At 33.7% G+C, this 27,230-nt stretch overlaps 2 protein-coding genes and 1 long non-coding RNA gene across 4 annotated transcripts in view; 2 read left to right on the forward strand and 1 right to left on the reverse strand.

Annotated features, from left to right (window-relative positions):
- Nucleotides 1-1,977: 1,977 nt before the first annotated feature.
- entpd5a (ectonucleoside triphosphate diphosphohydrolase 5a) lies at nucleotides 1,978-20,919 on the reverse strand. 2 transcript variants are annotated; one of them, XM_028822334.2, is made up of 14 exons: nucleotides 20,548-20,919; nucleotides 13,288-13,541; nucleotides 12,588-12,667; nucleotides 12,226-12,369; nucleotides 11,844-11,919; nucleotides 10,037-10,072; nucleotides 9,699-9,787; nucleotides 8,562-8,641; nucleotides 7,619-7,680; nucleotides 7,318-7,416; nucleotides 4,920-5,060; nucleotides 4,249-4,305; nucleotides 2,801-2,916; nucleotides 1,978-2,377 (listed from the first exon to the last, which is right to left on the reverse strand). In XM_028822334.2, the coding sequence occupies exons 1-14, from the start codon at nucleotides 20,766-20,768 to the stop codon at nucleotides 2,294-2,296; spliced, it is 1,539 nt and encodes a 512-aa protein (XP_028678167.1). In that variant the 5' UTR covers nucleotides 20,769-20,919; the 3' UTR covers nucleotides 1,978-2,293. The 2 variants fall into 2 exon arrangements, with proteins under 2 accessions (XP_028678167.1, XP_051775827.1); XM_051919867.1 differs by lacking the exon at nucleotides 20,548-20,919 and adding an exon at nucleotides 15,225-15,926.
- On the forward strand, nucleotides 2,236-14,402 carry LOC127526022 (uncharacterized). The gene is made up of 2 exons (XR_007933645.1): nucleotides 2,236-2,372; nucleotides 13,966-14,402. It is a non-coding gene; the product is annotated as an uncharacterized LOC127526022 (long non-coding RNA).
- A 110-nt stretch (nucleotides 20,920-21,029) lies between the features above and the next one.
- The window catches only part of si:ch211-163l21.10 (basal body-orientation factor 1), a 43,044-nt gene continuing 36,843 nt past the window's right edge, over nucleotides 21,030-27,230 (forward strand). Inside the window, exons 1-3 of the mRNA XM_028821298.2 lie at nucleotides 21,030-21,192; nucleotides 23,849-24,101; nucleotides 26,473-26,538. Of these exons, the coding sequence (XP_028677131.1) occupies nucleotides 21,161-21,192; nucleotides 23,849-24,101; nucleotides 26,473-26,538 (351 nt within the window). The 5' untranslated portion in view covers nucleotides 21,030-21,160. The remainder of the gene's footprint in view (nucleotides 21,193-23,848; nucleotides 24,102-26,472; nucleotides 26,539-27,230) is intronic.

Here is a 27,230-nt window from a genome sequence, read left to right on the forward strand (position 1 = left end):
ATAATAGTTTCTTGAACCTGAGATGATATTTTTCAGTTATCATGGGTCTTATAAAACATAAAGAGAAGCTACATATGCATAGTTACAAAAGATACAGAAAAAACATACAGACATTTTCCAGTGTTTGGTACAAATAAAGGATATTAGTACATAAACAATTATTACTCAATTACTATAGTTTAACAACACCAATTAACTTGCCGGTGCTTTATTATCTGCACGGTGGGCAAATGATAAAACAATCTCTGTAAAGGTACTATATACAGCATATATACAAAGTAGTAAGGCTTAGATATACTAAAATAAAGCCAGAAGATTTGATAAATTTTAGAAAAAAATATCAATAAAAGCTAATCACAATCATACTTGGTTTACAGGCTTCACTCAGTGTGTACATTTAAACCGTAGTAAGAAAAGTGAGCTGCATTTTAGTAAAGCAGATCCTTATTTATACGTATATGCCTGTATTAAATTGCAGAATACAGATGATTTTTTCAAAATTTTTCATCCTGTATTTTATTTAGGTTGCTTAATAAATATTTATTAAATTGAATTATTTAGCCACTGTTTTGCAGGGAAAAAAAGTATAATAAAAAAATGTCACATACTATTGCAGGATTAATTCCTGCTTTATGCCCTTTGCTGTTTGGATAGCATTCCACTTTCCTGCAATTCTGTATTTGAAAAATGAATTTAGAAAATGGCGGAACGGATTGATGTACATAATATATTGAATTTGTGAAGCAAATTTGCAGAATGTAAAAAAGAAAAAAAAAAAAGTACTTTTACATTCTTAAGAAACCTGGTACAAAACATGATTTACGTAACTGGCACACTTACTGAATACACATTACGCTGTGTACAAAAAGCATAATAAAATATAGAGCATATTAATATTTTAAGCATTAAACTTGTAGTGAGTTACACCTACCAAACAGTTTTAATTTTACATTCATCTTCATATATTTTTAATTGATTTCCAATTTATAAAATATCTGTCAAATTGTAAAGCATTTTCTAGTGAAAACTTTAGGTTAATTGTGTAAGCAATTTGTGGTTTAGATATCACCAAGAGTCAATTAAAAAATGAATATGATCATCAGTTAATTGGTTTATAAAGAATACATTGATATTTATGTGTGATTGTCTAGGAAGTGGGTGGCAATGTGCTCCATCCCCAAAATACTAGACCATGATTTGATTCTCAGCTAGGGTGCTCTTTTTCTGATTTTCTGTGATCTTCCTGTGTTTCTGTAAAGTCATGCAGCCAAATGGAAGTGTTTCCTACAGAGCTCTGGATATAATGGGTTCAGGAAATGGATGCAATATTGATAAAATGGATTTAGTGATTTTTTTTTAACAACATTAATTTCCTGATGTTACTACAGGTTTTGTTAATTGGTGTTTAATTTGGCCTTAACAGGTGTTTAGTGTTTTGTTATGCTGTATAAAACATTTTTCAAAATAAGCATCACCACTACAACAAAGGAAACAATACATTAAAAACAATGCATAATTATTTCTGCTGTAGCTATCTACAAAAAAAATCTTCTAATCTTTGCTAAATTTTCAGGCCACTGAGTGAAAACCATTATAGTTTAGCTAAAAAATACTTAGCAGTTTGTTAATATGTATACTGAGGATGCATCAATCAATCATAATGGCCTGTAGTATCAGCAATCCTTCAGTGTTTATTCCTGTACTGAATGTACACCCTGAGTTCCAAAAACATGCGTTTAGCCCTGCCAGTAAAATCTGGGTCAGCTTAACTGAAAAGCAATCGCCAGTAAAATTTACAGTACATATAATTAAAGTGTTATGTGCAATAAAATAAAACTGAAACATACATTTAACAGATAAAATGATTTAGCATTAAATATAATTAAAGCAGTTTTCCCTCAATTTTATCATTGTAAATATTCACATTTATTTGTGTAGAACAGATATGTGGGGCTGAAAATTACTTATGAAACTGCATTCTGTGTGCAATTTACCTATATAAAGGAAATCCCATAAGGAAATTTTTACAAAAACAACCAACAGCATGAACAAAAATACTGTGCATAGGCATAATGAATGGATATTGATGATATAATGTTTAGTACTATAATAACCCAGTAATACTATTGATGTGTAGTAGTTGTTCATAATCTTAAATGTACAATACACATCCAAGTAAGACTACTGCAATTTCAGCATCTCTGTCAACTGCTAAACAGAATTTGACTTTTTTCCTCGAGTTTTCTGCAGGTTTCATATATGTCAACCGTGAATATCTCTCAACATGAGTTTCTCACATGCTCTTCAGCGATTGAAGCAGGTGGAATGCTGCACCTAGAGCCCAGCTTGTCTCAACATTGTTCACCTTTTTGGTAAGCTGTATGAGAAAGAAAACAAAGGTTATTATTTGAAAGTAGTAGTAATATTGCATTGATAAAATAGAATTGTTGAAGATTACATTCAAACTTTTAACACCACTAGATGGAGTGATCTGGATTTGACTTCAGATTAAACAACAAGGTCTTAAAAACAGTGCTTAAAATTACAGGGTAAATGCTTTCAACCTTGTGTTAAATAACAGGGGAAGAGCTTCTAAAATGAACACATAGGCCATATTATTTGCAAAACACTTTATTACCTAAAAAAAGAAAAGCATTTATCAGTGTTTAAAATCTGAAAGCTAAGATAAAAATGAGTCTCGTACAATGAAAATGGGTATGGTGCTTTCTCTGCCTGTTTTGACGTGCCCTGGAAATGAGACCTTTCATTTTAATTATAGCTGTGTACAAACAGAACTTACATGTAAGACTGTGTGTTCCTTGAATCCAAACCCTTCTTTCAGCAAAGCAGTGATGTAAGTCATGTCCATACATAGGAATGGGCTTATTGGGCGGTACTTTGTCATGTTGTTGCACACTGTAAAAAAAAAAACACACATTTTCAAAATATGTATTGAACTTTAAAAGTAGATAAATGCTTTTCCTAAGCATAGGTAACAGTATTTGGTAAGTCTTATATACAGCATAATATTAGTGAAAAAAAAAATTAAACACAAGATTGTAACGGCAAAAAAGGTTGCAAAACAGTGCAGTAGTGGGAAGGCTGTGGATACCTGTTCTATGTGATATGTGAGGCTAAGAATGTGGTTTCAGGCTGGGGGAAATGAGGTTCCTATTTTTAAATAAGGTGTACAAAAGGGTGTATTTCCTCAAAGCTAGTTATGTCAGACCATGTAGCCTGTGATATCTTCTGGAAGGTCCTAGAAGATTTATGGAATTCCTAGAAGATTTATGGAATTCCTAGCACTCTGCTACTTGATACTCAATTGATATTCTGCTTGGCATTAGGTTGAGTGCATTTGAAGTGGGTGTGGGAAATAGTGCATGTCTCCTTTCCCAATTTCCACTATTTTGGCCTAGTCATTCTGTGATCTTTAGCATACACTAGAGCCCTTTTATGGTGGTCAGATAATCATAACCTTAAAATCTTTGTCATTTCTCACTCCTGGAAAGTGCTTTGCATTCTCCACGTTATGATGCAACAAGTGCCAGATTTTAAGTACTTTTGAGATTTTGTTCATCAGCAAGGGAATAGTTGCTTGTGAGAGTGACAAATAAATTGGTGTAGCAGCATCAGTATGTTTGCAAACATTGCACCAAACTAGTGGTAAAGTGGGAGCTAAGCTGTCGGACCAAGCTTTTGATTTACTACATCTCTATCTCACCTATTATCATTAGCTCAGTGGTGACTGAAAGATCTTGAGTACAAACTGACAAAATTAGGTTCCTCAGCAAGGTTTCTAGACTTAAATGTCTATGCAGAATTTCTACCTTTTCATACTGAAGAAAGACAATTGAGGAGGTTTGACTGTGAAGTTAACATATGCTCTGAGCATCTCCTGTTCTGTGAGTGAGAAGGCTCCACAGGAGATACTTTGACAATTCAACTCTGCATGTTGCCACTCTGACTATCAACAAAGTAAGGACATGGAGAGTGAGTGGTATCTGCAGTAGCATAAAAATTCACATGCAACTAGTGACTTAATATTCAACTGTCTAGTCTCATTACTGTTCTGTTAGTTGTGCAAAAACAGATATTGAAACTATTTAGACATAAAAAACAGAAAACTTTTAATGGGAAAATGCATAAATTGTTTTCTGTGAAGTCTGTGTTTTCTATGTTTTCAGTTAATCTTATTTTGCTTATTAAAATTTACTAGTTTTCAAAAATGCAAAACATGCCCTTTACCTTCTTTAGCTTTCTTCTTGAAATCTCTAACTTCCACAATACCGCCTCTTTGTCCATCTACAAGAATAAATAGATTTTTTAAAAATCTTCAGTATATTCAAAGAAGTTATTTGAACTAAGCATTTGCAGGTATAAGCTAATTTAAAATGAAAACATAATGTGATATGTTACAGGTTTGGGACTGTGATAAACTATGAGGGATGTTCAAAAATTTCCACACTTTTTTTTTTTTTTTTTAACTATTTATTAAGAATTTCAAAAACAAATTACATCACTTTTCTACATAGTCACCTTCATTTGTGATGCAATTTGCCCAGTGTCATACTAACTTTTTAATGCCCATTTACTACTGTTCCTGCCTTCACCATTTCCAAGGAAACTATAAAAGTGAGGAGACTTTTTGAACGTCCCTCATACAATTGCTATGTGTATGTATAATAAAAGCCACAGTAAAGAACGTTTATATTATTAATATATATTGGGAACCCAGTTTTAATACTACCACTAGATAAAAACATGGGCCAATTTAAAATAATGAATTGTCTGGTTTTGTTTTTGCACACTACCCAGTGATTACAGGGTTACATTTGGTTCTGAGAAGGTGATGCCAAATTTACTGGGGGTGTGTGTGTGTGCGAGTGTGAGAGATAGATAGATAGAGAGAGACTCACCAATCAGCCCTGAGTCAACAGCTCTGTCAAAGTAGTATGAGAAAGCATAGAAGGTTGTGCCTCTTAATACAAATGGCTGGTTGATGACTCCTCTGACAACATTAATGACTTCTTGGTAGCATAACTTATAACCAGCATAGCCTAAAGGAAGGGAAAAGAAGTGAAAAACTCTCAGCAAACTTAAATGGGGTTATGAAAATTGAGAAAACACAAATCATTACATTACAGCTCATAAGATTAAAAGGTTAAATAGAAAGAAAAAAAATGCTTTTCGTTATTTTTAACCTTGCATTAGTGTTTAGGCTTCTGCTTTATTAGATTAGATTGGATTAGATATTGGGTAGTATTACAGAATGGACAACAGTGCTCAAATTTTTGAATGGAGCATTAATAGAGTGCATAATTATGGAAACAGGCTTTCAAAAATACACTTGAAAAAACACAATGTTTTTGCTTCCTCTGTTATTTCAGTGCTGTGATTATAGCAATTAAAAGCTATGTATTTCCTCCAAAACACTAGCAAGATTCAAAACCCAGAATTACAGCAATGGTGGAGCATGTAACAGAATGACAACATTACATCCACAGCTCACTTTGACTAGGGTTCCTTTTAAAATAAACCCCTTGGAAAAAGGACAAATGGGTCTCACTGAAATGAGCTTTACAGATACCTCAAAAATTCTATGTGAACTGAGTCACTTTAATTTTAAGGTATTGAAGTAAGTAATAAAACAATTAAAAGTGGATGCATTAGCCATAACAAAAAATGGCAGTTTATCCTTTAGAATACATTAAACAAAAAACTGATGTCATGGAAGGCACCCACCAACATTTACAAAATAATAAAGAGCTCATTCTTCTTTATTATACACATATGGTTGTAGCTATGAGCCCACCATGTAACTTAATACTGTACTTTAAAATCGTGCAAAATATATCACTTTGGAAAACTAATCTCAAAAACATATTTGAATCATGTCCTGTAAAATGTCATTTGCAATACTGTTTCCAGATAAACCAAATATATTTATCCCTAAAGACAATTTTATTTTGTTCATATCACTCCCATCCCCTCTATTTTTGAGCTTCTGTACAACTTGTCTGTTCCTAGATAAAAAGCCAGGCAGTGGCAACATGTTCTGCCTATGATAGAATTATTTTGGCAGAGTACCTGCACATGTGTGTATCTTTTCCTAATGTAACAATGCAGCATAAAAAACACGATATATTCACTAACCAGTATAATGAGCTTGTAATGCCTGCATTGACACCAATCTTGTACTTGCATGAGTTCAGCTGTGTAGGAATTTATGCGTTAACATCTGGTATGCAATGAAGTTACAGTCTGTCTATAGTAAGATAACATAGCAACAGGAAAGAAGAACTAACAGTACAACTATTAGCCTCAGAGTTTGAGAATTTACCTGTTTCTTTAAATGGCATAAAATAAACTATTTTGATAGAACTTTGTTTTAAAAATGGTGACAGAATCAAAATAAACAAAAATCGGGACAAAAGCAGAAGAAACTAATTACTTGATGTGATCAGTTATTCCATATACATACTGTATTTCATATTAACTTGTATACAGTTATTTCTGCTGCCTCTAAAAGTATGGCATGTAACAGACTGATCTATTGTTTAATCAGTTTTAAACCTAGAAACCTATGATAAATTCGGTTTAGTCTTAGGATGGTGGCAATAATTGTAGTTTTCTTTCAAACTCAGTTTCTTAATGAACAGTAAATGCTTTAACTTTTCATATTCTTCTGCTCTCAGTTTAAAAAGACTGAATAATGATATTGTTACATTAATACTATTATAAAATATGCACCAGAAGATAGTTTGCCTACAGTGTAATTTTCTACCTCTAAATATTTCGGAAACACCAAGGACTTCATAATGATCTGATTTGAGTGTATGTCTCGGGTCTACCTAGGACCAAAGCTAGGAACCACTAGTCTAATGATTACAGTTAAACTTCTGATACTTTGTCCATTAGGTTGAGTTTGATGTGCAGGCCTAGGGAAACCCTAATTACACTTTACCAGTGAAACGGCTGAGTGTGTATCTTAAAGAATGTAGAAAACCAGAAAATAACCAGCAAAAAAGAATCCTGTTATCCTTTGTGACTTCTATTTATACCACATAACTGGGAGTGGTGGCCAAAAAGCAGCTATTATCTTAAAAATAATCACACACTAAATATCCCAGAACCCCTAGATACTTGATTGCGGTAGAAACCTAGCATATAATTTAAAATGTTGACTGACAATTGAACTATTTGCATCTACATTACTTGAACACTACCATATAAAAGTGTGTTTTTCGAATAAAGCATATTTTCTTTATTACTAGTCTGTGAGCTATAATACAGTATACTTAATATCTGGCTTACCATCAGGATTCCCACTGACTCTGTAAGTGACCCTTCCAAAACTCCATTCTCCTTTAAATTTCTTAGGTAGGCAGCTGCTTGTATATACATTGTATGGTGCTACAAAATAAATGAGAAAACTGTTTACTACTTTTCATTTTAGAATTGCAACTGAATATACAGTATAAGATGTGTTCAGCAGTCCAGCTCTTTTTAATAAACTGGGGCTTTCACTGCAGTTTTGAAAACATCACAGAATATTTGTATGCATGCTTATATGTTTTTAAAATGTATTTCTTTTAAAAAGTCCAAAAATATTTACCATCCCATTCATTTGCTCCCATAGTTGCCACCCTAGCCGCCATGAGTCCACATCCAAGATAACTATTTGGAAAAAAGAAAAATCAAGTGGCTAAATGCTTTGTCCCTCGTCCAGCAACACTATTTAAATCAGTTTATGTTCAAATAAAATATTGTATCAAATTGAGTAGGTCTGCATATTTGCAACTTTTTAAAATACAGTAGGGCCTACCTACGTTCTCAGAAAATAAAATATGACTGGGAAAGACAGTATTGTTATTATCCGCAAGGGTACTCCTTCTTTTATCATTGTCTATTAAAAGGCTTGCAAATGACACAATTTTTCAGTTGTATAATAGCCTTGAATATCAAATTACACTAACAAAATATAAACTATTGAATTAATGTTGAGTATGTAAATTGGCATATTTTACTTAATTGAACCTAATCTGCAAGGTAATGCAAAAACAGGAAAAGTTCTGTTTTAGCTGTGATAGATAGATAGATAGATAGATAGATAGATAGATAGATAGATAGATAGATAGATAGATAGATAGATAGATAGATAGATAGATAGATAGATACTTTACTAATCCCAAGGGGAAATTCACATTCACATTGTCTCTACAGAAACCATAAGCCTGCATTCTGTTTTATATTTATATGATTTTAATGAAATATCTAGTTTACCATGTAGTTCACACTCTTATAACAACCTTATATTGAAAGTTGTTTATTATAACAGCCAATAGAAACAGAACTTATAATGCAAGGAATCCAATGACAGTTTAATCAGGAATAGTAAGCAAAAGAGAGTTTAATAGAATTATTTTAGAGTCGTTTTAGAAGTCTGCCAAAGACTTGGCAAATCAAAGTGAAACTTTCAAGAACTAAACAGATTAACACCATTACAGAAAAAATGGAGAAGCCTGTACTTTCTGATTTACCCTTCAGTTTTCACTTACCTATGAGTGTACAGCTGATAAGTGCGGTTAAACATTTCAAATGTAGCAGTGTGATCCTTAGGAGCTAATAAAAGGGTTTTCTGTTTAAATAAAAATAACATTTAAAATATTAGAATTAAACCTTTTCACTGCAGATTACTCATACAAATACTTAATTGTTAAATTTGTGTTATGTTTAATTTTAACAGTTTTAGATATTTCTCTTAAGGTTATTACCATGCAGAAAATTATTAACCATATTTCACTTGTATTTATCAGTTCCAGCTGCTTTTCTTTACACAACTGTTTATGCTGTTTACTTGATTAAACCAATGTGCAATACAGCATGTGCCATTTAGCTTTATTGACACATTAAGTAATCAGTGATTAAAGCATGTGCACTAAAATGTTAGCTACTAAGCTAGCTTATATAAAACAGGAGAGAGATGTCGCTTACGGGAAAGCACACAATAAACTATACAATTGAATAGTTACCACTGTCTTTAATCTCTACAAGGGTAGCATGACCCAGCCACTGTTAGTGTATAATGGACACATTCTTACAGTATCTGCATAATGACTGGTATGTCTAAACTGATCTGGCGTAAGTGAGCTTCCTGCAGGACTGGTGCATGGTCTGGGGTTTATTCTTGTCTTGCACCCCATTTTGCCAGGACTATGCAGTTTTAGTAAACGGATGGATACAGCTTATAACTGGCTGTGTTTCCTTCCTTCAATAGGTCGGCCTCTTCACTTATTTTGAATGTTTAATTGGACTTTACAAGGCAAAAATAATTATGACAGTATAAAAATGGAACAAATACCATTTGTCATTTCACACTGGTTAGCAACTTTAAATTGTCAAATGTGACACTTTACTTGTATTTGTAAAATTATGTGTTAGTTTGTACATTTCAAAGACATAATTAATGATGATGTTACACTGAAAATATTTAACCTGTGAATTGACATGACAAAGATAACAGAGTATTAATAAGTGGTTTTCTATGTAATGTGCAACAATGGTTAAAAAAAACTAACAAAGGCTGATGGTCTGCAGTACTGATAATAATACATAATTGACATCAGTTACATACAGGATTGAAATATAAGTAGACTCATAACCAAATTGTGGTGTTTAAATAGAACAGATCTTACCTTTGATTTTGGCATAAATGTGATCTGAGTTGAACCTCCACCCAAGTCCAAGGTTCCATAAGTCTTAAAGTTTTTCCCATAAAAATTACCTGAAACAATATATGATTTTTTTCATAGATTATTCTAAGTAACAGTCTTGCATAAAATAGTTATTACACAAGTGTTAAAAAGTAACGAGGGACATTTAAAATTGTGGTCAATGAGAGATCAGCTAATTACTAATGGCAAATATACTTTTGCGCTGCTAAGTATGTCTAAAGGAGAGTTCTAAGATGATATATCTGATAATTACATTGTCAGTAAATCAAATGAATCTTAAGATATTAAATGTGCTTTACCTGTTAAAAAATTTACTGTAATCCAAGCCAAAATTCCTAAAAAAAAAACAAAAATAATTTAATTCATAAACACAGAAGATATATTAAATAAATATATATTGAAAGAAAATATATTTTATAATAACATTATATAACTCTAATTTCTCTAATTTTATTAATGAGCTGTCCTTTAGCCAAACACTTTTTTTCTGTTGCTCCTCCCCCATGTTTGCATTGCAGGATGAGGATTTTTTGGAAACTAGTAGAATACTGGATTTTAAATATACATCTTTTGGGTCAGTAGTTTATCACAAGGTATGCCAAACTAACAACAGCTCTGATTGAAAACATTCATTTAGCCACAGAATTTTAAATTTCAAGTATTGCCCAATTTGAACAACAGCTTCTTCCCACAGGTGGCCATGCTCCTGAATGCAGTATTACCCTGCATGTGCACCCTTAAGATAGCCCCACTATCTTACAACTGTTCTATTCTGCATTCCTTGTCCATTGTAAATCTATGATCGTCACTGGTTGCTGCTTCTCAATATAATGTTGATTTTTGTAGATGCTGTTTTTTGTTCTGCTTTCTTTTGTATAAAATTACCAATCCCCCACCTGTATTGTTAAATTTCTCCAGGTTTAGCACTGTGGCCATGGGAAATGTAGTATAGTACCACTGTATAATGTATCTAGGTATGTGTATAAATTGAATGAAATGACTATACATTTCATTGGTAAATCATCTAGATGCATGTTAGTAAATACCAATTCTGTTTTAAATAATTGCATATTCCTCTCCTTATAAACTACTGTTAATAAAGTTTAAGAATTGTTTTGTTGTTTCAACATAAAATACTAGTCAGGTAAACATTGGGGGCTAAAGATACAATATAATGTAATACTGCTGTTAATATATTGTCATTGTAATTTGACGTATTAACACGTGAACATGTATATACTTATTCACTCTGCGGTCTGCAAATTTTGACACCATATTTTAAATTTTATTTAGAAATTATATTTAAATATTTGGATTGTGTAATATTAAGATATGCTGATATTTTTGCCACTATAAAAAGAAATTTTAAAAACACTGCCACTTAACTCTCTTAAGCAGCTTTTATTCAAGTCAGTAACTAAGCTGCCACATAGGCCCAGAGATTTCAGAATTTCGTCAGCTGATGTCATTGTATCTAACGAGTTCCCTTTCTGAGGTTTATCTGCTGGCACTGTGGAGACTTGTACTTGCTCTGGTTCTTGGCACATTAACTTCACCACTGCATTATGGCAGCTGGTCATTACAGTCTTGTGCCAAGCCAGACCAGCCCATTTCAGCTTCGTTCCTTTATAAATTCAGAAACAAGAATTTTGCTTAAAGAAGCCCCTAATCAAGGGTCTCAGACATTACTGGGTGACAAACTGTATCATTCGTCAGACTGAAGGAAATTACAGTTATTGTTTTGAACAACAACAACAAACCTTTAGTCAGTTGCTTCATTCTGAGCGCATGTCTAGAACTTGTAACCTCAAAATGATGGCATTAACATTTTTAATCTTACAGAAATGCAAGTCTTAAATGAGAGGTGTGAATGTTAAATTTATAGCAGCGCTTGATAATTATACTAATTGCTACTCAAAGTTACACTGTAATCTTTTAAACAACATGCTTCACTTTAATGAATTTGCTAATCTCACACTCTTTTTGAAAAAGTCCCGCCAACATTTAGAGCAAAGATAACACCTTTGCGCATCATCAGTTTAGTTTTTCAGGTTTATTTCAAGTTTCCAGTGTTAGGATACGAAAATTAGTCTAGCTTTTTCTTACCTTCATGTGTTCCATTCATTATGCTGACACTTTCGTTTGGTACATAAAAGGGTGACTCATCAAAAACCCCTTGAACCTAGGAAAGAAATTAAATGCAGTAAATTTAATTTTTGTTTCAGTTAATTGATTCTTAAAACGTGCATTGCACTTAAAAAGTGTGCTTAAACACCATTATCAACAGTTTACATTTATTAATTTACTAAACATATGTTAGATTGTTGAAACATACAAACAACATCAGTAAACAGATTATCTAGTGTAAAAAAACAAACTGAAATCATGTTTTTAATGTTGCATCAAGATTATGCAACTTCCAAATTATCAATAAAATAAGATTAAAGTTTGTCTATTTTTAAAATGATGAATGTCAACTTTCCAGTACCTCCTGCAGCAGGGCTTCTGCCTTATATTCTGGAAGCAGTCTAAGACCTGCTGTGGCTTTTAGAACGACAGGTGTCTTGCTCCAGTACCTTGGGGGCACCGTCTCCTTGGCAGTCTCTAGTAGGGCACGAACAGTTTCTCCTCCCTAGCATACAAAAAAGTTTTGTATATTTATTACCAGAAAGAGGACGCTTATCAAAAAAAAGCAACATAAAATAATTAACAGTTGTGTGTTTTAAATGTACCAAATGATCTGCTATAAACAGTATACATGTAAACCATTAACTAAGCATGAAAAGTAAAATTCTATTACCAAGTGATAACATTACAGAGTTATTTTCAACATTTTATTTCCAGCCTTACCGTAGCAGGATTGTCAGCATAGGCAGAAAGTCCTGGTTTCACTGACTTGAAAATCTCATTGTTTAAACTTGGAATTTGAGCTAAAAAGAAATAAATAAACAACAAAGTTGTAATAACTCTGATTGTAGTACCTTTAATGTTTTTTTGTTGATACAGTTCTTTATGTATGTTTTTCGCATAAATACAAAATCAAATAGCTTTTGTCAGAAAAAAAATACTTTATCTAAAGCATCTCACCCCAGAAACCAGAATACTGTACAATGCTTTCATCAAAAGTATTCACGAGTATAGTTTTGTACATAGACAAGCATGACTGTTTGCTTTTTGGAATTTTTAAACATCATAATTTCTCAAAAAAGTAAACTGTCAATGACAAGTGTAATAGAAAAACAGTGCCAATTACGTTTGCCTCATAAAATATACAATTAACAGCCCACTCTAGTGGTAACATATTTTACTACATATCAGTATCACTAGAATATCATATAACAGACAAACTTAAGTAAACAGCAAGAAAGATTTTTTTTTAAGCTAAGTTAAAGTAGATTTTTAAATAAGAACACTAAACAACTAGATAAGTAACAAGTGAAATTAAAATCCACTTTTTATCTTCTAATTTTTCACCTATAATCTGGGAGGATACTTGAATAAGACTAATGCTCTTCCTTTAGTGGAAAGCAGTAAATACAAAACAACGCACCTGAAGACTTCTGAATAAAAGTATAAACATGGATGCGAGTCCCTGTGCTCCCAGCATCGAACATGATTCCATAGAAGGTGCGGCTGGTGTTCATGGGTCGGGTCATCGTAGGGAGGATGTTTTCTAAACTGGCTGAATATTCATCACTAAAGAATTCAGCCAGCAAAGGTGCAAGCAAAGAGAACAGAAAAATGGTGCAGAGAGAGACTCTCATTTCCATCATCTTAGTTGGAGTGTTTAAGTGTCTGACACTTCTGGCAAAAAAAAAAAAACAAGACAAAGATTCTGAATGCTGACTTTATGCAACTTGTTAAGTCTTCAGGTTTATCAGCCTATAGAGGGCAAGAGAGAGAGGGAGAGTGTGTGTTAGAGAGAGAGAGAGAGTGAGCACTGCAGAGGCAGAGAAGTGACAGATAAAGGAGTGAAAACACAGCACACTCAAACTTGTCTGGTCATCTGCTAACTATATATAAAGACATAAGGACCTGGCAGGCTGCCTTAGCAACCCAAGCTATCAACCAATCACATTCAGTTCCATCCCCATTATACTAAATAAATGCTCCTATGAAAGTGAGATCAAATACCTGCCTACAGCTACATTTACTTTTTTTTTTTCCAAATGCTGAAATTGGCAACAATTAACTTTTTTTTTTTTTTTTTTTTTTTTTTTTTTTTTAGTGGGCAAGCTGGAGCCAAAAGAACCCCTAAAAAAAGAATGATTATATTGGGACATCAAAACATTTGGCTAGTACTGGACAAAACTTAGTCTAAAAAAAAAAGTTTATGGGAATACTTAATTAAAACTTACTAAGTTTCATGTCTTCTAAATTTAAACAGTGCATTTTTATCTAACTGGAAAAATTTTGATTTCTTACATTTTAGCATGCAAATATAACAAATTATGCCAGTGTGAAATTTTCCCTTATTTGCAAATAGGAAAAATATCCTCAGGAATAGTTCTATTAAACATTTACTTGAGGCATACATGTCAGTGTCTGAATACACCAGAATGATGTATTTAATTATATTGTTTTTAGTTGATTACCACTTGGTGACATTTTAAGTAATTGTTTTTAAGTATGCTTCTGATGAATGAAGCAGAAATATTCTGAAAAGGTTGTGAAAATGTAACAAGTTGACTTTACTTTCATAGGCAGGAAAACTTAACTCATACAAATAAAAAAAAACAAAAAACTTCTGTGTTAGTACAGTGTTCAGAGTCTTAAAATGTGAAAAAGTATTGTTTTTACTTTAATAAGGGTATTTTCTGGAATACATTTATTCCAGTATTGCTGAAATGTATATTTAAAAATTATAGGTAGCTGCATTTATTTATAGCATTTGTGTAAATGAATGGATTTAAAAGATTTATTGTGTTACATGTGTGATTTCCTTACTTAACAGGGCTTCATTAACCAAGCAGGTTCAGTATTTTAGGTTTTAATATTAACTGACTAACACATGCACATGAAAATGCTCAATTGATGGGGTTATAAACAGGAGTTATTTTACTTTGGTTTCAATGAAAATTAAAATGTTACTTTTTTTTTTTAATCACAAATGGCTTTTCAGGCTACTGAATTACATTCGCTTTCAAATTACCCTCTAAAGGTTTTCTTGGCTTAAAAGATGTCAAGCTGTTGTACAATGTGCAAAATGATTATTTTTAAGCATTTCAGTTCAAATACTATAAATGTCTGCTATGTTACACCCACGCATTTTATACACTAACCACAGGATTTCTAGCACTGAAAAAGTCAACATTTTTGTGAACACTTTTTTTTTTTTTTTTTTCCTGGTGGGAGGTACACACCAACATTTTGTATTTATTGCCACTGGTGTCAGATATGTCATTCAATAAACTATTTCCTTAGCAATCCAATTACTTGAGGTAATTTGAGTTAGAAATGTTAGTCAAGTGCAAAACAGTCACCCACCTGAAAAGTTAAATGTTCTAAATGAAAGTGGTTTTCCACCATGAAGACCATATTTTTAATTATTTAAACCCATATCCGTTATCCAAACCAGTTCTGTATTTTAGAAAACTTTGTTTATTAAAAGCTCTCCTTTTAGTAATGTTAACACTAGATGTCACACAGATTCAGGCAGTTAAGCAGCACAGAGAGTTTAGTAACAAGATGGATTCCAATACAGTCTGTTCTTTAGGGAATCCACAGCTCATGTGCATAGAGTAGCAAGCTGATGGGTGGAGCCTGGCACTGTCAGTCACCACTCACGCGATTCCAAGACCAGAAGGCTTTATTCTCCAGTAGCCTGCTCCTACACTATAATTTGTACTAAAAATATGTCAGAAAATTATCAAAAAAAAAAAAAAAGTGGTTTACCAACAGGGGAAAAAAAATCTGCATGTGTCCATCTTCATATATTCCTATATAAAATATACATGTACATAAATATCCAACAGGCTTAGAAAGTAGAAAATTGCACCAGTATATTTATAGATATGTATATAAGAAAATAAACTCTCATTTAAAGCTCACAAGTATACTGCAAGCATCAGCTCTCTAACCTACTGCTTAGACCTACATTATTTACTGCAATATCAGCTACATCAAATATTTTATTGAAAACAAATTACTGAATTATTCTTTTACTAAAAATAGTAATCTGAATTAGAAGATGCAAATGTCTTAAGATTCTTTAACAGTTTAAAACTATGATAAGCATCAAAGTCAACTATGAATACATTTTTCTTATTTGCAGAAAACATTAAAAAATCCATATGTTTTAAGATCACAATTCTAAATAGACAAAATTTGTGAAACAGGCAGCTGGCTCAGCAACAGAAATGATTACATTAGTTACCAGCACTCATGCTGACAATGATATTCTTAATTTATGTGCAAATTAATTAGGAATTAAGGCACACATTAGAAGTATAGCCACTTCATAATTCTGTTATATTCTAAGACTGAAAATAGTACAGTCCTTTGTTTTGAGGACATTTGAAATGGCTGTAGATCTTTTTTTTTTTTTTTGCAGTTTATAATTTTAAACATGTGAACAAATCAAGTAAGAAACATTTATTAAAGAAGGGCCACACCTCTACAATAAAAAGTACAAACCCGTGCTGCACTCTTAACTGCTTAATTTCTGTGGGCTTTTTACCAAACAGGCAAAGACTGTTTGTCCTAAGAATACAGTGCAAAACATTGTAATCCGTTGCAGAGCACAGCAAGCTGTAACTTGTATGCAGAATACTGGAGAAGTGCCTGGTAAACAGTTATTTGTCTCTTTACACGAGTAACTCAAATAATTTAGGATAGTAACTATCTTAAGAAATAAAGGACAAAAATGGATTATGCTTGGTGGTTTTCATGAAGTTCAAGAATTTAAAAGGGCTAAAACCCAACTCATACTTTCTGTGGGATTAACTTCTAATGAATATACTGCACAGAACTTTATGCTTTAAATGTATATTTGTATTCTATATACAAATATGAGCATTTGATAAATATACTTATTTTCTAAAAACAAAAAAAAACTGGTGGGGTCTACACAGGCTTACATATAAAATGTATTCACACACTTAAGTTTTCTCATCATCTTGTGCAGAAATTACTTGCAGAAGATGGACATTTGTTTAAACCTTTTGAAATTAGTACTTAATTTCAAAGTCTTATCAGTTTTACTCAGTAGTGTATTTCTTTATTAACTGAAGTCCAATTAGGGTAAAATCCGGAAATAGTTTGTGGGTGTCCTGCCCAAAGTTTCCATTACGTAGCTTGAAATCTACTATTATAATGCCAATGATAATCACAGTTTAGACAAATAGTGTGTTATTTTAGCTTTTTTATCATAGCAATTAGTTTTAAATTTAGTTGCTAAACTGTGTATATGCTGCCAATATTAAACAGTACAAGCTTAAATATATGGTAGTTACACCCTAACATTTTCTTCTTCTCTTCTTCACGTGGAATGTACTTTGAACAGCTTCCAGCGAGTATCTCGATCACATACCATTTCTTGCCTATGTGAGCTTCTGCAACAGTGTTCCCAGTGTGATGGCTCAACATCAAATGTATGCATAACTCAAGCTATATATTGAATCCAGAGTTACCGTTTTAAGAATGAAGAGTTTTTTTTTTTGATGTAGTGGTTTGCTGGGAAGCTTATGTAACACATGAGTGAAGTTAAAGTACTTTGGTTTCTGTAAGGCTAATTCTAGTGCAAGATTTACTCTAGTTTATTTATCTGGGATAGCCCAATCATTACCATTATACCTCAGCCTGTTTTCCATGGTACCCTGCCTATACCCACATCTACTAAACAATATTGGAATTCATTCTAACTATAAAGGTTTGCACCGAACAGTTTGCCATGGTTTTAATTATCATGGCACAATCATTTTCCAAAGATCAAGTTTCTTTATTTACTTAGTCTTTGAGTAACCCTGACCCAAGACAGCATCGTCTGCGTTATGCTTACTTGTGAGTTGTACCTAAAAACCTTGAGAAAATTATTCATTCATCTATTTTCAGAACCCACTTTTTTCCATTATAGGAAATTATGCAAATCCAGTGTAATCCTGGCATCATTATGTGCAAGGATTAACGCTGGTTAAGATGCCATCAGAACATGCTCAAACACACTCACACGCCCACATTCACTCATACTGTGCCAATTTAGAGCTCTTGATTAATCTATATTTGGAATATAGGTAGGTACTCGACTATCCAAACAAAAATCAGGGTTTGAATCTACAAACTCCTCAGACACTGACCAGGGTAGGAACAGAACTCAGAGCTATAATCCATTATCTCTAACCAATCAGTCACAATGCTGCCTCAGACTATTAAATCTCAGCTTCAGTTAACATCATCCATGAACCAGATACACTAAGAATGAATGCTGTAATACCTAGGGGCAAAGCTCATAATGGTCCTGGGAGAACATGGAAATCTCATGCTGACATTTATGATGCTGTGAATTTTTTTTTTTAAGAACAATAAAAAAAACAACTATGAACTGCGTCCTGGCCCCTGCAGTCTTGAAGTAAGTGGGTTAGATGATGTATGGATGCCTAGCTGAATCTATCCTTTTCAATTTTAAGATAATGATGCTAAACTGTCCATACATTTTAAATATAAATACCATAAAACAATTATAAATTGAATTTTCTACATAAGACAAAAATATCCAGGGATTTGTACCCAGGAGGCTTTATCTATTGGGCAGTAGCACTAACCACTGTGCCATGATATACAGTGGTACAAGTGAGTGCATTCTTAATGGTTCCATCACAGTCTGGTTTGGCAACTGTTCTACACAGATCCACAAAAACCTACGGCAGGTCAGGACTACCCAAAACATTTCAGGAACAGCTCTTCCACTTCTGGACAGCATTTATCACGGTAGCACTTTCAGCATTATAAAAGGACAGAACTTACCCCAACACAGTCTGTTTACACTCTCGCCATCACGCAATGCTATAGGAAAGTGAAATCAAGAGCTACAAGACTACAGAGCAGTTTTTATCTGCATCCACTTAGACTTGTGAATGATTTCCATCCATAACCTCTCCTCATCACAATATTTGACTTTCCTGGCACAAACGTCTAGCTAGTAATTTGCCTGTAATATTCATCTTTTGAATTATATCTATATATTACTGTATATGTTGTTTTTAGATTATACAGCATGTTTCAATCTTACTGATTTATGTTTATGTGATACTCAGTGTTTACACTATACTGTATATGCTTACACAGCACTGTGTAGTTGTTACCTATTGTCTGTTTACTATTAGCACTTTAATTGTATTGTCTTGTGTTTAATTGTGTATACTTATGGCCAGAAGAGCATGCAGTCTAACTGTGACTGTGTAATGTGTATATGACAAGAAATTCTCATTAATTTACTCATGAATGTTATTAGGCCAATGTGATAGACTGATGCCCCCTCCAGGGTTTGTTCCTGCCTTGTGATCAGTGATGCTAAGATTGGTGCATTTTCTGAATTGGATTAAACAGGTCTAAGAGTGCTAGATCATGTTACATTACCTAAGTGATTTTCTTTATAATTGAACCTGTGGGCCTATTTATTATATATTCAAGAACATGCTATAAAAAGACAACCACTTGCTCTCCAGTAATTCTGTAATTCTGCTCAGCTTCAAATAGGATAAGCTCTAAGAGAAAAGTCATGCTGTCAAGTATTAAACCTGTTTGAGTGTATGAATTAAATAAGTTTCTTCAAGTGTAGTGTCATACTGCTCAGGACCCAGTGCCAAATAACTTGGAAAGCAGAATGCACTTCTTATATTTAGACAGCCTGAAAACTAGCAATTCTGTATAACTTTAAATTGATGGAACAAGATGATTGAAGAAAAACACAAAACTAAACATATAATATGGACTGCTATAAAACCTTCAAAAATGACCCAAGTATAGGACACATAAGAGACATCATAAAGTTATTTAAACACTCATGTCATTTTCATTTCAGGAAGTCTGCTGTAAAGTGATTATAAAAATACCCAGGGCCGTCTTAACATATGGACACGCTGGGCAGTTGCCCAGGGGCCCCATGCTGATCTGTGTATGTTGTAACTTGTTGATTAATCTTTGCTGTACAGCATGTTTTTTAAATGTTTAAACACTGATTTTGTTGGAAGTACCAATACAATAAATACATGTTTAATTTTATCGACCATTTACATTTTTATTCCTGTGAGTGGTTGTGTAGGTCGGGGCCCCAGCTTTGCCCTGGGGCCTAAAATGCCGTTAAGATGACCCTGATAATACCTGTATAAAAAGGAAACAAAGACACAAAATTACCTGATCAATTTTAAACTTAAAACAAAACATTCTATCAGGCGCTCTATAAATAGTACCGGTCTTGTTTGAGGAATGTGAAATTTTAGTGAAATTACCTTACTAAAACAAAATTAATGGGGCAGGTTTGGTTAAAAGGAATGACAAATGAAAACAATTTACAGGTTAGTCATCTATACATTTTCAGTGAACACAACAACGTGGATTTTAAATTTCCACATGCCAACATTAGAAACACTTGAAACTTTAAGCTTAGGAAACTCAACTAGCTTGATTGTAAAATAAAACAATGCGTCTGTTTCTCATAAGCCACTTCACTTGTTGACGAGACGACGCTTCTTTACCAGGGATCGAGAGAACCTTCGCGGGTCACGTGACCCCGACCAGCTTCACTGCAGATGTCAACGGTTTGAAAACATTAACTGCACAGCAAGACACTTCTGTAACTTATCAGAAAACTCACCTCCATGTCAACCTTTGTATTTCTTGTGGTGATTTTATATAAAAAGCAAGTCTCCTGCATTTATGATAAAACGAGGAAGATAACGCTAGGTTACGGCAATAAAATAAACTTGTCGAAATAAGAAAAGCTGTAAGATAAATGGACAGATGACTAAACAAATCTATAAATAAAAACATTGTGTTAATCACTGGCACTGGAGCGTTTTCTGAGGACTCGGTCATCCCGGTAGCCAGGCTGCACTATCCCAACCCAAGATCGAACTCGTGACAAAAGTATCGGGATTCATATTACGGTCAGACCACTTCGGCTAGCGACTTCTAACGGTCTAACTTGTGGAATAAAGCAGCCTATAGCTGCCGTCCACGCATCCTAATTCTTGTAAAGACAAGTGACGCCGCTGCTGCAGCAGCAACAACTGATGACTACTAACTACGCACATGCGTGCGTAATACGTCACGAACGCGTTTCGGCGTCACGTTTCTCTTTCAAAAGTGTCCCAACGATTTGATTTCTGCTTCCAGGACAACAATGTTTCCATAGCAACGACACAACGCTCGCGTCGTCGTTGGAGGATATCTTTACTGTTACGAACGAATTTGTTTCTACAATTGCAATGCCTAAAAAAAAGGGAAAAAAGGGAAAAGGGTAATGTTGTTTTTGTGTGTATAGTCCAGTTGTTTAACCTTCTCATTTTGGTTATTTGTTTAGAGATGTCAAACCGTCCTAAGGGTAACGTGGGGCGGCATGCTAATTTCGTATTGTAGAATCTGTAGGATTGCCTTTTAATTGCAATATAAATGACAATAAGATCGTCTTTTTAGTCAGTAGACTATATACGCATTTAATACTCATTAAACGGAATCGTAATAAAAAAGATGCATTTTATGGGTTGCTTATCCGGGCGTTATTTTTAGTGATTTATAGTTTCAGAGCATTATAAAGGTTTAAATTGAAGTGCCATATATAGTACCCTGAAACACTTAGTGTGATACACGAATGAATATGGAATTAGTACCTTGATGCGAGTGAATCTGGATGAAGTGAGGACAGTTGAGAGCTGTGAAACTGATGCACCTCTTTTTAAAACATGCCTATAGATTATAGATTTTTTATTGAGATTCAGTGATCAGATATGTAGGGTATTGATCTTTCAAGTCATGTAATAAGTGATCTGCTTTATGCATGATTTATAATGTAAATACATACTATAATAAGATCATCTTTCCTTCTCATGTGAAGTCCATGGTTGCTTCCTGCCTTGTGGCAAATGTTTTCGTTGTAGACACCCTCTTCCCGTAACCCTGAACTAGAAAAGTAGGTTAGGAATTGGAAACACGAAATATACGTTTATTTGTTGAGTTTAGCTGTATTTTGGTATGCTTCTATTCTTATGAAAATTTTCATAAGGTAATTTAATACAAACTGTGCCATTCTTTTCTTAGCTAATTTTTAACACACAAATACCTTAAGTCAGTATAGCGTTTTAACATTTATTTTAGGATTCACAAGTCTTTCAGATAGATATAGAAAGTGATATTTGTGTTACTTTTAATGTTAAGAAAATTAATGTATGAAGTTAATTATTGGGACCACCTAGATGTAAGTTAACCATTTAATAGATTAACTTTTCTTATTTGTAAAATGCCCTACTTTCTTACCTAAATGATGATCAAAAATTTGATGGTGTGTTTTAAAGCATTTCATTTTTTAACCCATTTTGTAGGCTGTATTTCTTGTCTAAATAATATAGGCTCTGCTATCTATCTATCTATCTATCTATCTATCTATCTATCTATCTATCTATCGAGAAATGACAAAGCAATTTTTGACATAAGACAATATGTTGTGCAAGGTAAAGGGTTCCATGTAGTTGGAACTATTTTCTTATTAATTTACAAAGTCAAGTTAGCAAGGTTTATAAGTGAACCTGTCAATTTTCCAGAGAAAATGAAAAGATTAATACCAGAAATGTATAATAAGGATAGTTTGCTTTTGACACATCTCTCCATATGAAATTTACCCAGAACTCTAAATATCCTAAAATACATTAGGATGGAGAGGTAAGTGATGGAAAACACAAATTGGACAGGGAAATAATTATCTTAGAAAAAGACAATCATGTTTTTTTTCTCCACTAATACATTCTGTCTCTACAGCTTTCTCTACTGTTCTCTCTCTCTCTCTAGTGACCTTGACATCAACCTCTCTCATCCAGTGAGCCTTTAGCCCAATTCTTCTCCTAACTCTACCCTCAGTTTTATTGTGGGATGAAAGTCATTTTACATCCCATTGCAGTGTTCCCTTCTGCCCAACCCTGGATTCCCTTCCACAGTCAGAGGCAGCTCTCTTTGTTTATAAGGACTAGGGTAGAATTCCCTGTAGCAGCATAAGTGTCTTTATAAAACTCTTTGTCTTGCATTTATCTTAAAGTGCCAAGTAGCTGCTTACTGTGAATGGGCAACATGGTTTGTGCACTTGCCTCCTACCACTCCTCCCTGTTGACACCAAAAGGCTAACAAGGTCCCATTTAGGGAGTACAGCTTATTTTACTTGTCACTTATTATCGTGGAGACTTTGTAGAATTTGCTAGCCTGCCATGGCTTTCTTTCTTTGCTGCACCCAGAGCTTTAACTTTTGCTGCTGTGGATGTAGTCTACTTGCCCTTAGCTGTTCTCCAGAATTAGTAAGCAGAAGTTGCTCTGTCAGTGACAGTATGGTGTCCTTTGACCTGAAATATTTTCTGTGAGAATAATTCTTGCTCAGTGTCACTTTGGGGTTGCCAAAGTGCCATTTACCCTGGCAACCCTTTATAAGCTAAAGAACACATAACAACTGTTATCGAATTACTCTGTTCACATTATGAAGACAGGAACTGTAAAAAAAAAAAATGCTTTATTATCTGATTTGTTTAACACTTTGAGAATGTCAATTAAATTCCTTGGGCTAATGTTAACATGTTCATGTAAATATGGTCCCAGGAAGTTTGTTTGTTTTTAATATTTCCAGCAGTACAGTGTACCATAGTGGTGTTTAAAATAATATATATACATAATATTATATTATTAGACAAAGAGTACACCACTCTAATTTCAAAATGGGTTGGTAAGTTTATGGTTCATAATGAAAAAATGTACCTTTTAATTGTATTTGTGTTTGCTCAAAAAGTGAATTTAAACTTGTTATTTTTTGATACTAATCCATGATCGCATGTACAGAAAATGCTTTAGAGTATATCTTTTCAAGTAAAGATCTTACTTAGTTTGTACAAGATGTTTTACCTATCATTTTGCCTCTTTTACAGCAAAGGGAAGAAAAATGGAAAGACTGAGTTACAGATTGATAAGGAATCAGACATTGAAAAAGCGAGGGCTAATGCTGCTCTCTGGGAGGCAAGGTTGAATGTGACTGAGCAGTCCCGCTCTGAATACAGGGAGGCTGTGCGGAAGCTGGCAAGAGACAATGAGGACCTCACAAACCAGCATTTCCGTCTGGAGAAAGATACCATGGACATGATCAGCTTTTTCAAGAAAAAAGATACAGAAAAAGAGGAAATGGTAGGTAAAATTTAGCGAACAAATTCCTCCTCTATGTAGAAAATACATATATTTAAAAAGCAATTACTCTATACCTATGATGCATTATAGAGTATAATAATAGTAATATTAATGCTATTAGTAATATTCAAGAAAGTAATATGAAGCATGGGCCACTATTATGAAAATTATTTGGTCTATCACCTGGGATAAGCGAGCAAGGTGATCACTTGGGACTGTGCATCCCAAGAGTGCCTCTGGCCCACACATACTGTAGAAGACAGGTAGAACCATAAAACAGAAGTTAGATTAGTATTGTGCTAGTGCGTCATTTTTGGAAAAGATTGCACAGGATGGGCTAAGATGGAAAAATGTTATTTTGTGAGGAAAAGACTGACTGATCAACCCTACCACGCTCTGGGCATAAACTAAAAGTGCAGTCTGTTTCATTATCGACGTCTTACTCCTTATTAGTTGGCTAGGTGTTATTATAAATGATCTATTAATTAAACATTCTCCAGCAGCTGGCTCCATTAAGAGTAGTGTTTGTCATTAGAGGGCTTGAACCTCTAACTAATGGAAAAACTGTTCAGGTATTTACTAGATGTGTTACTGAGCCAGTCTTGGACTGGTATTACATTCAACTAAACACTTTGCTAATGAAAAATCATTCATGCTTTTAGAAACAGATGATTTACATTTTATCTGATAGATTTTCTAAATTGTGATTGTCTGGTCCAGTACTGCACAAATAAACTTTCACCTAAAAAGGTTTAAAAGCCACCTGTGCAAGTGATATGTTTAAAATCCGCATCTCCATTTTTTTTTAACCTATGGTCCCAGGAAACACTAGGTGCAGGGCAGGAACTCGTCCATGGTATAGATATTCACATACCCAGGCTCACATGTAATGAGCTTATTTAGAGCTACTAGTTAACCTACTCAGTATGCAGAAATCTCTGGCAAGAACCACAACAGAAAGATGGAGCTGTCAGTATAACCCAAGGATAATAGACGCATGAGGCAGCAATGTTAACAATATGCAATCTTGACACTTTGGTCTGAGCTTGTGCTCCATTAATACTAAAATAACATCACAATCAGATTGAAATGATATGCACATCTAATGTAAATAGAAGAAATCCAATGGTCATCCTTGTTGCATAGAACTCCACTTTTTAAACTGAGCAAAGCTTTATTTCCTGTTTATGACTGCAATGCTGCAGGGCTCTTGACTGAGTATAAAACAATATTTAAATTTCCAGTTCTGAATTCCTTCTTTGTTTTGAGTTTAAGGATTATTTTACAGCACTGAAAGAATAACAAAGTAAAATTTTAAGAGGTCCTGGGACACTAAAACATTTTTTTCTGCATTGGCCAAAAATGTGCTTAACCTCACAGTCATTGACTAGTGGGAGGTATGGTGTATTTTAAACACATATGTTTATGGTGTGAGGAACATCAGATCACCACACTGTGTTCGTAGATGTAGAGGTACACTTTGTCAAAGAAAAATAAACATAACATAAAAGATTCTCAAACCTTCTTAAAACAAATCAGGGTCTATGGAGCTGCAGCTTATTCTGGCAGCATCAAACCCAAGGCTGTAGCCATTCAGCCACACACAGAACACGCATCTATTGCGGGGCCTACTGACACATAAACCCACACAGAGCCAATTTACAGTTGCCAACTAACCCTAATACACAAATCATTAGGAGATGAGAGAAAACTATAGCAAATGCAGAAAAAAAGAGATAAATAGTCAGAAATAAAAATGAAAACTGAACAAATGTAGTGGATGCTTTAAAAATATAATATCTTTAACAGTGGATGTCTTACTTCCTGTTTATACTGTAACAGTGTTAGGAGCCAATATCTGTCTTAAGAAGAGAACACCAAAGCAGCTTTGAAATGTATTAAATAGCATAGTAGGGGTAACACAACAAGTCATCATTGTCTCTTTAGTATGTTTTTTTTGTAAATAGGCGGATGACCACATGATAAAGTGGCAAGCTAAACTTTTTGGAAGTAGCTTTTACATTGCATTTGTGTGGTCCTAAATTGTCCCTTTTTAACGTTATGTATAAAATTACAGTAGGGAACTGCTATTTTCAAAAAGAGCGGAGAGCTGTCTGTTGTTTGTATTAAAATAGTGATATACAGGATAGATATAAGAATTGTTTGTTAATATAGTAAAAGTTACAGAATAAAAGTGCTTTCATTATTGTACAAATTACTGATTAGAAGGCATTACTTACAGCCGAGGTTTATGTAAATCATTTAGTTTATGAAAACAAGAGAAAATAAATCCATTAACTGTTATTTAGTGCATTTTCGGACATTGATTTTGTTCAAATTAATGTTTCTTTTTTGCTCAAAACTTTTTTAGATTGCTGATTTGCATGAGCAGATAAAAGAAGAAAAACGGGAAGCTATGGAAGAAAATGAAAAGCTGGTAAGTATTTAAAACAGGGACAGTATAGTTCAGGTGATGTAATACTTAATATCACATTACTACTTGTCTATCTGTGTAATTCATCACTGTTCTTTTGAAAACAAATGTAAGAGGTCCTTAACACTACTATTTATCATTTTTTGTTTCAGAAGAACTTACATCATAAAAGCGATTTTTCTCCACCTCCCACAATATGTTATGTCATTTAAAATGATTCAAAAATACACGTAATGTGATGCAACATTTTCAAAACCTGCTTAACTCAATTAAGGGTTGTGGGGGCTGAAACCTACATGTCAGAGTAAAATGAAACAAAATTGTAATCATGTGGTGTTTGCTGCACTAACTGCTTTGAGAGAAGTCTGAGGCAGTTTAACGTGTGTGTTTAAGTGTCTGCATGTGCTACTGATGTGGTTTATGAACTAGAAGTTTATGTTAACATGCAAAAGATGTCAAAATCAATTGCAAGGAGAAAATAATGTTTTCGTTTGTAGAGTAATGTTTCCTTATCACTTTAAGATTGACCATTTGATTACTCTTTACTTTATATAGTCTATGAAATTACAGTAAAAGACAGAACTAGTAACATGTATTGGGATGGTGCTGTCATGTGGTTAGACCTGTTGCCTGACATTTGCAGAGTGCTAGGTGCAAAACCAACACTTGGCTGCAGCCTGTGTGGACTTTGCACA

This window comes from Erpetoichthys calabaricus, chromosome 16, assembly GCF_900747795.2.
Source record: "Erpetoichthys calabaricus chromosome 16, fErpCal1.3, whole genome shotgun sequence".
Taxonomy (NCBI): domain Eukaryota; kingdom Metazoa; phylum Chordata; class Cladistia; order Polypteriformes; family Polypteridae; genus Erpetoichthys; species Erpetoichthys calabaricus.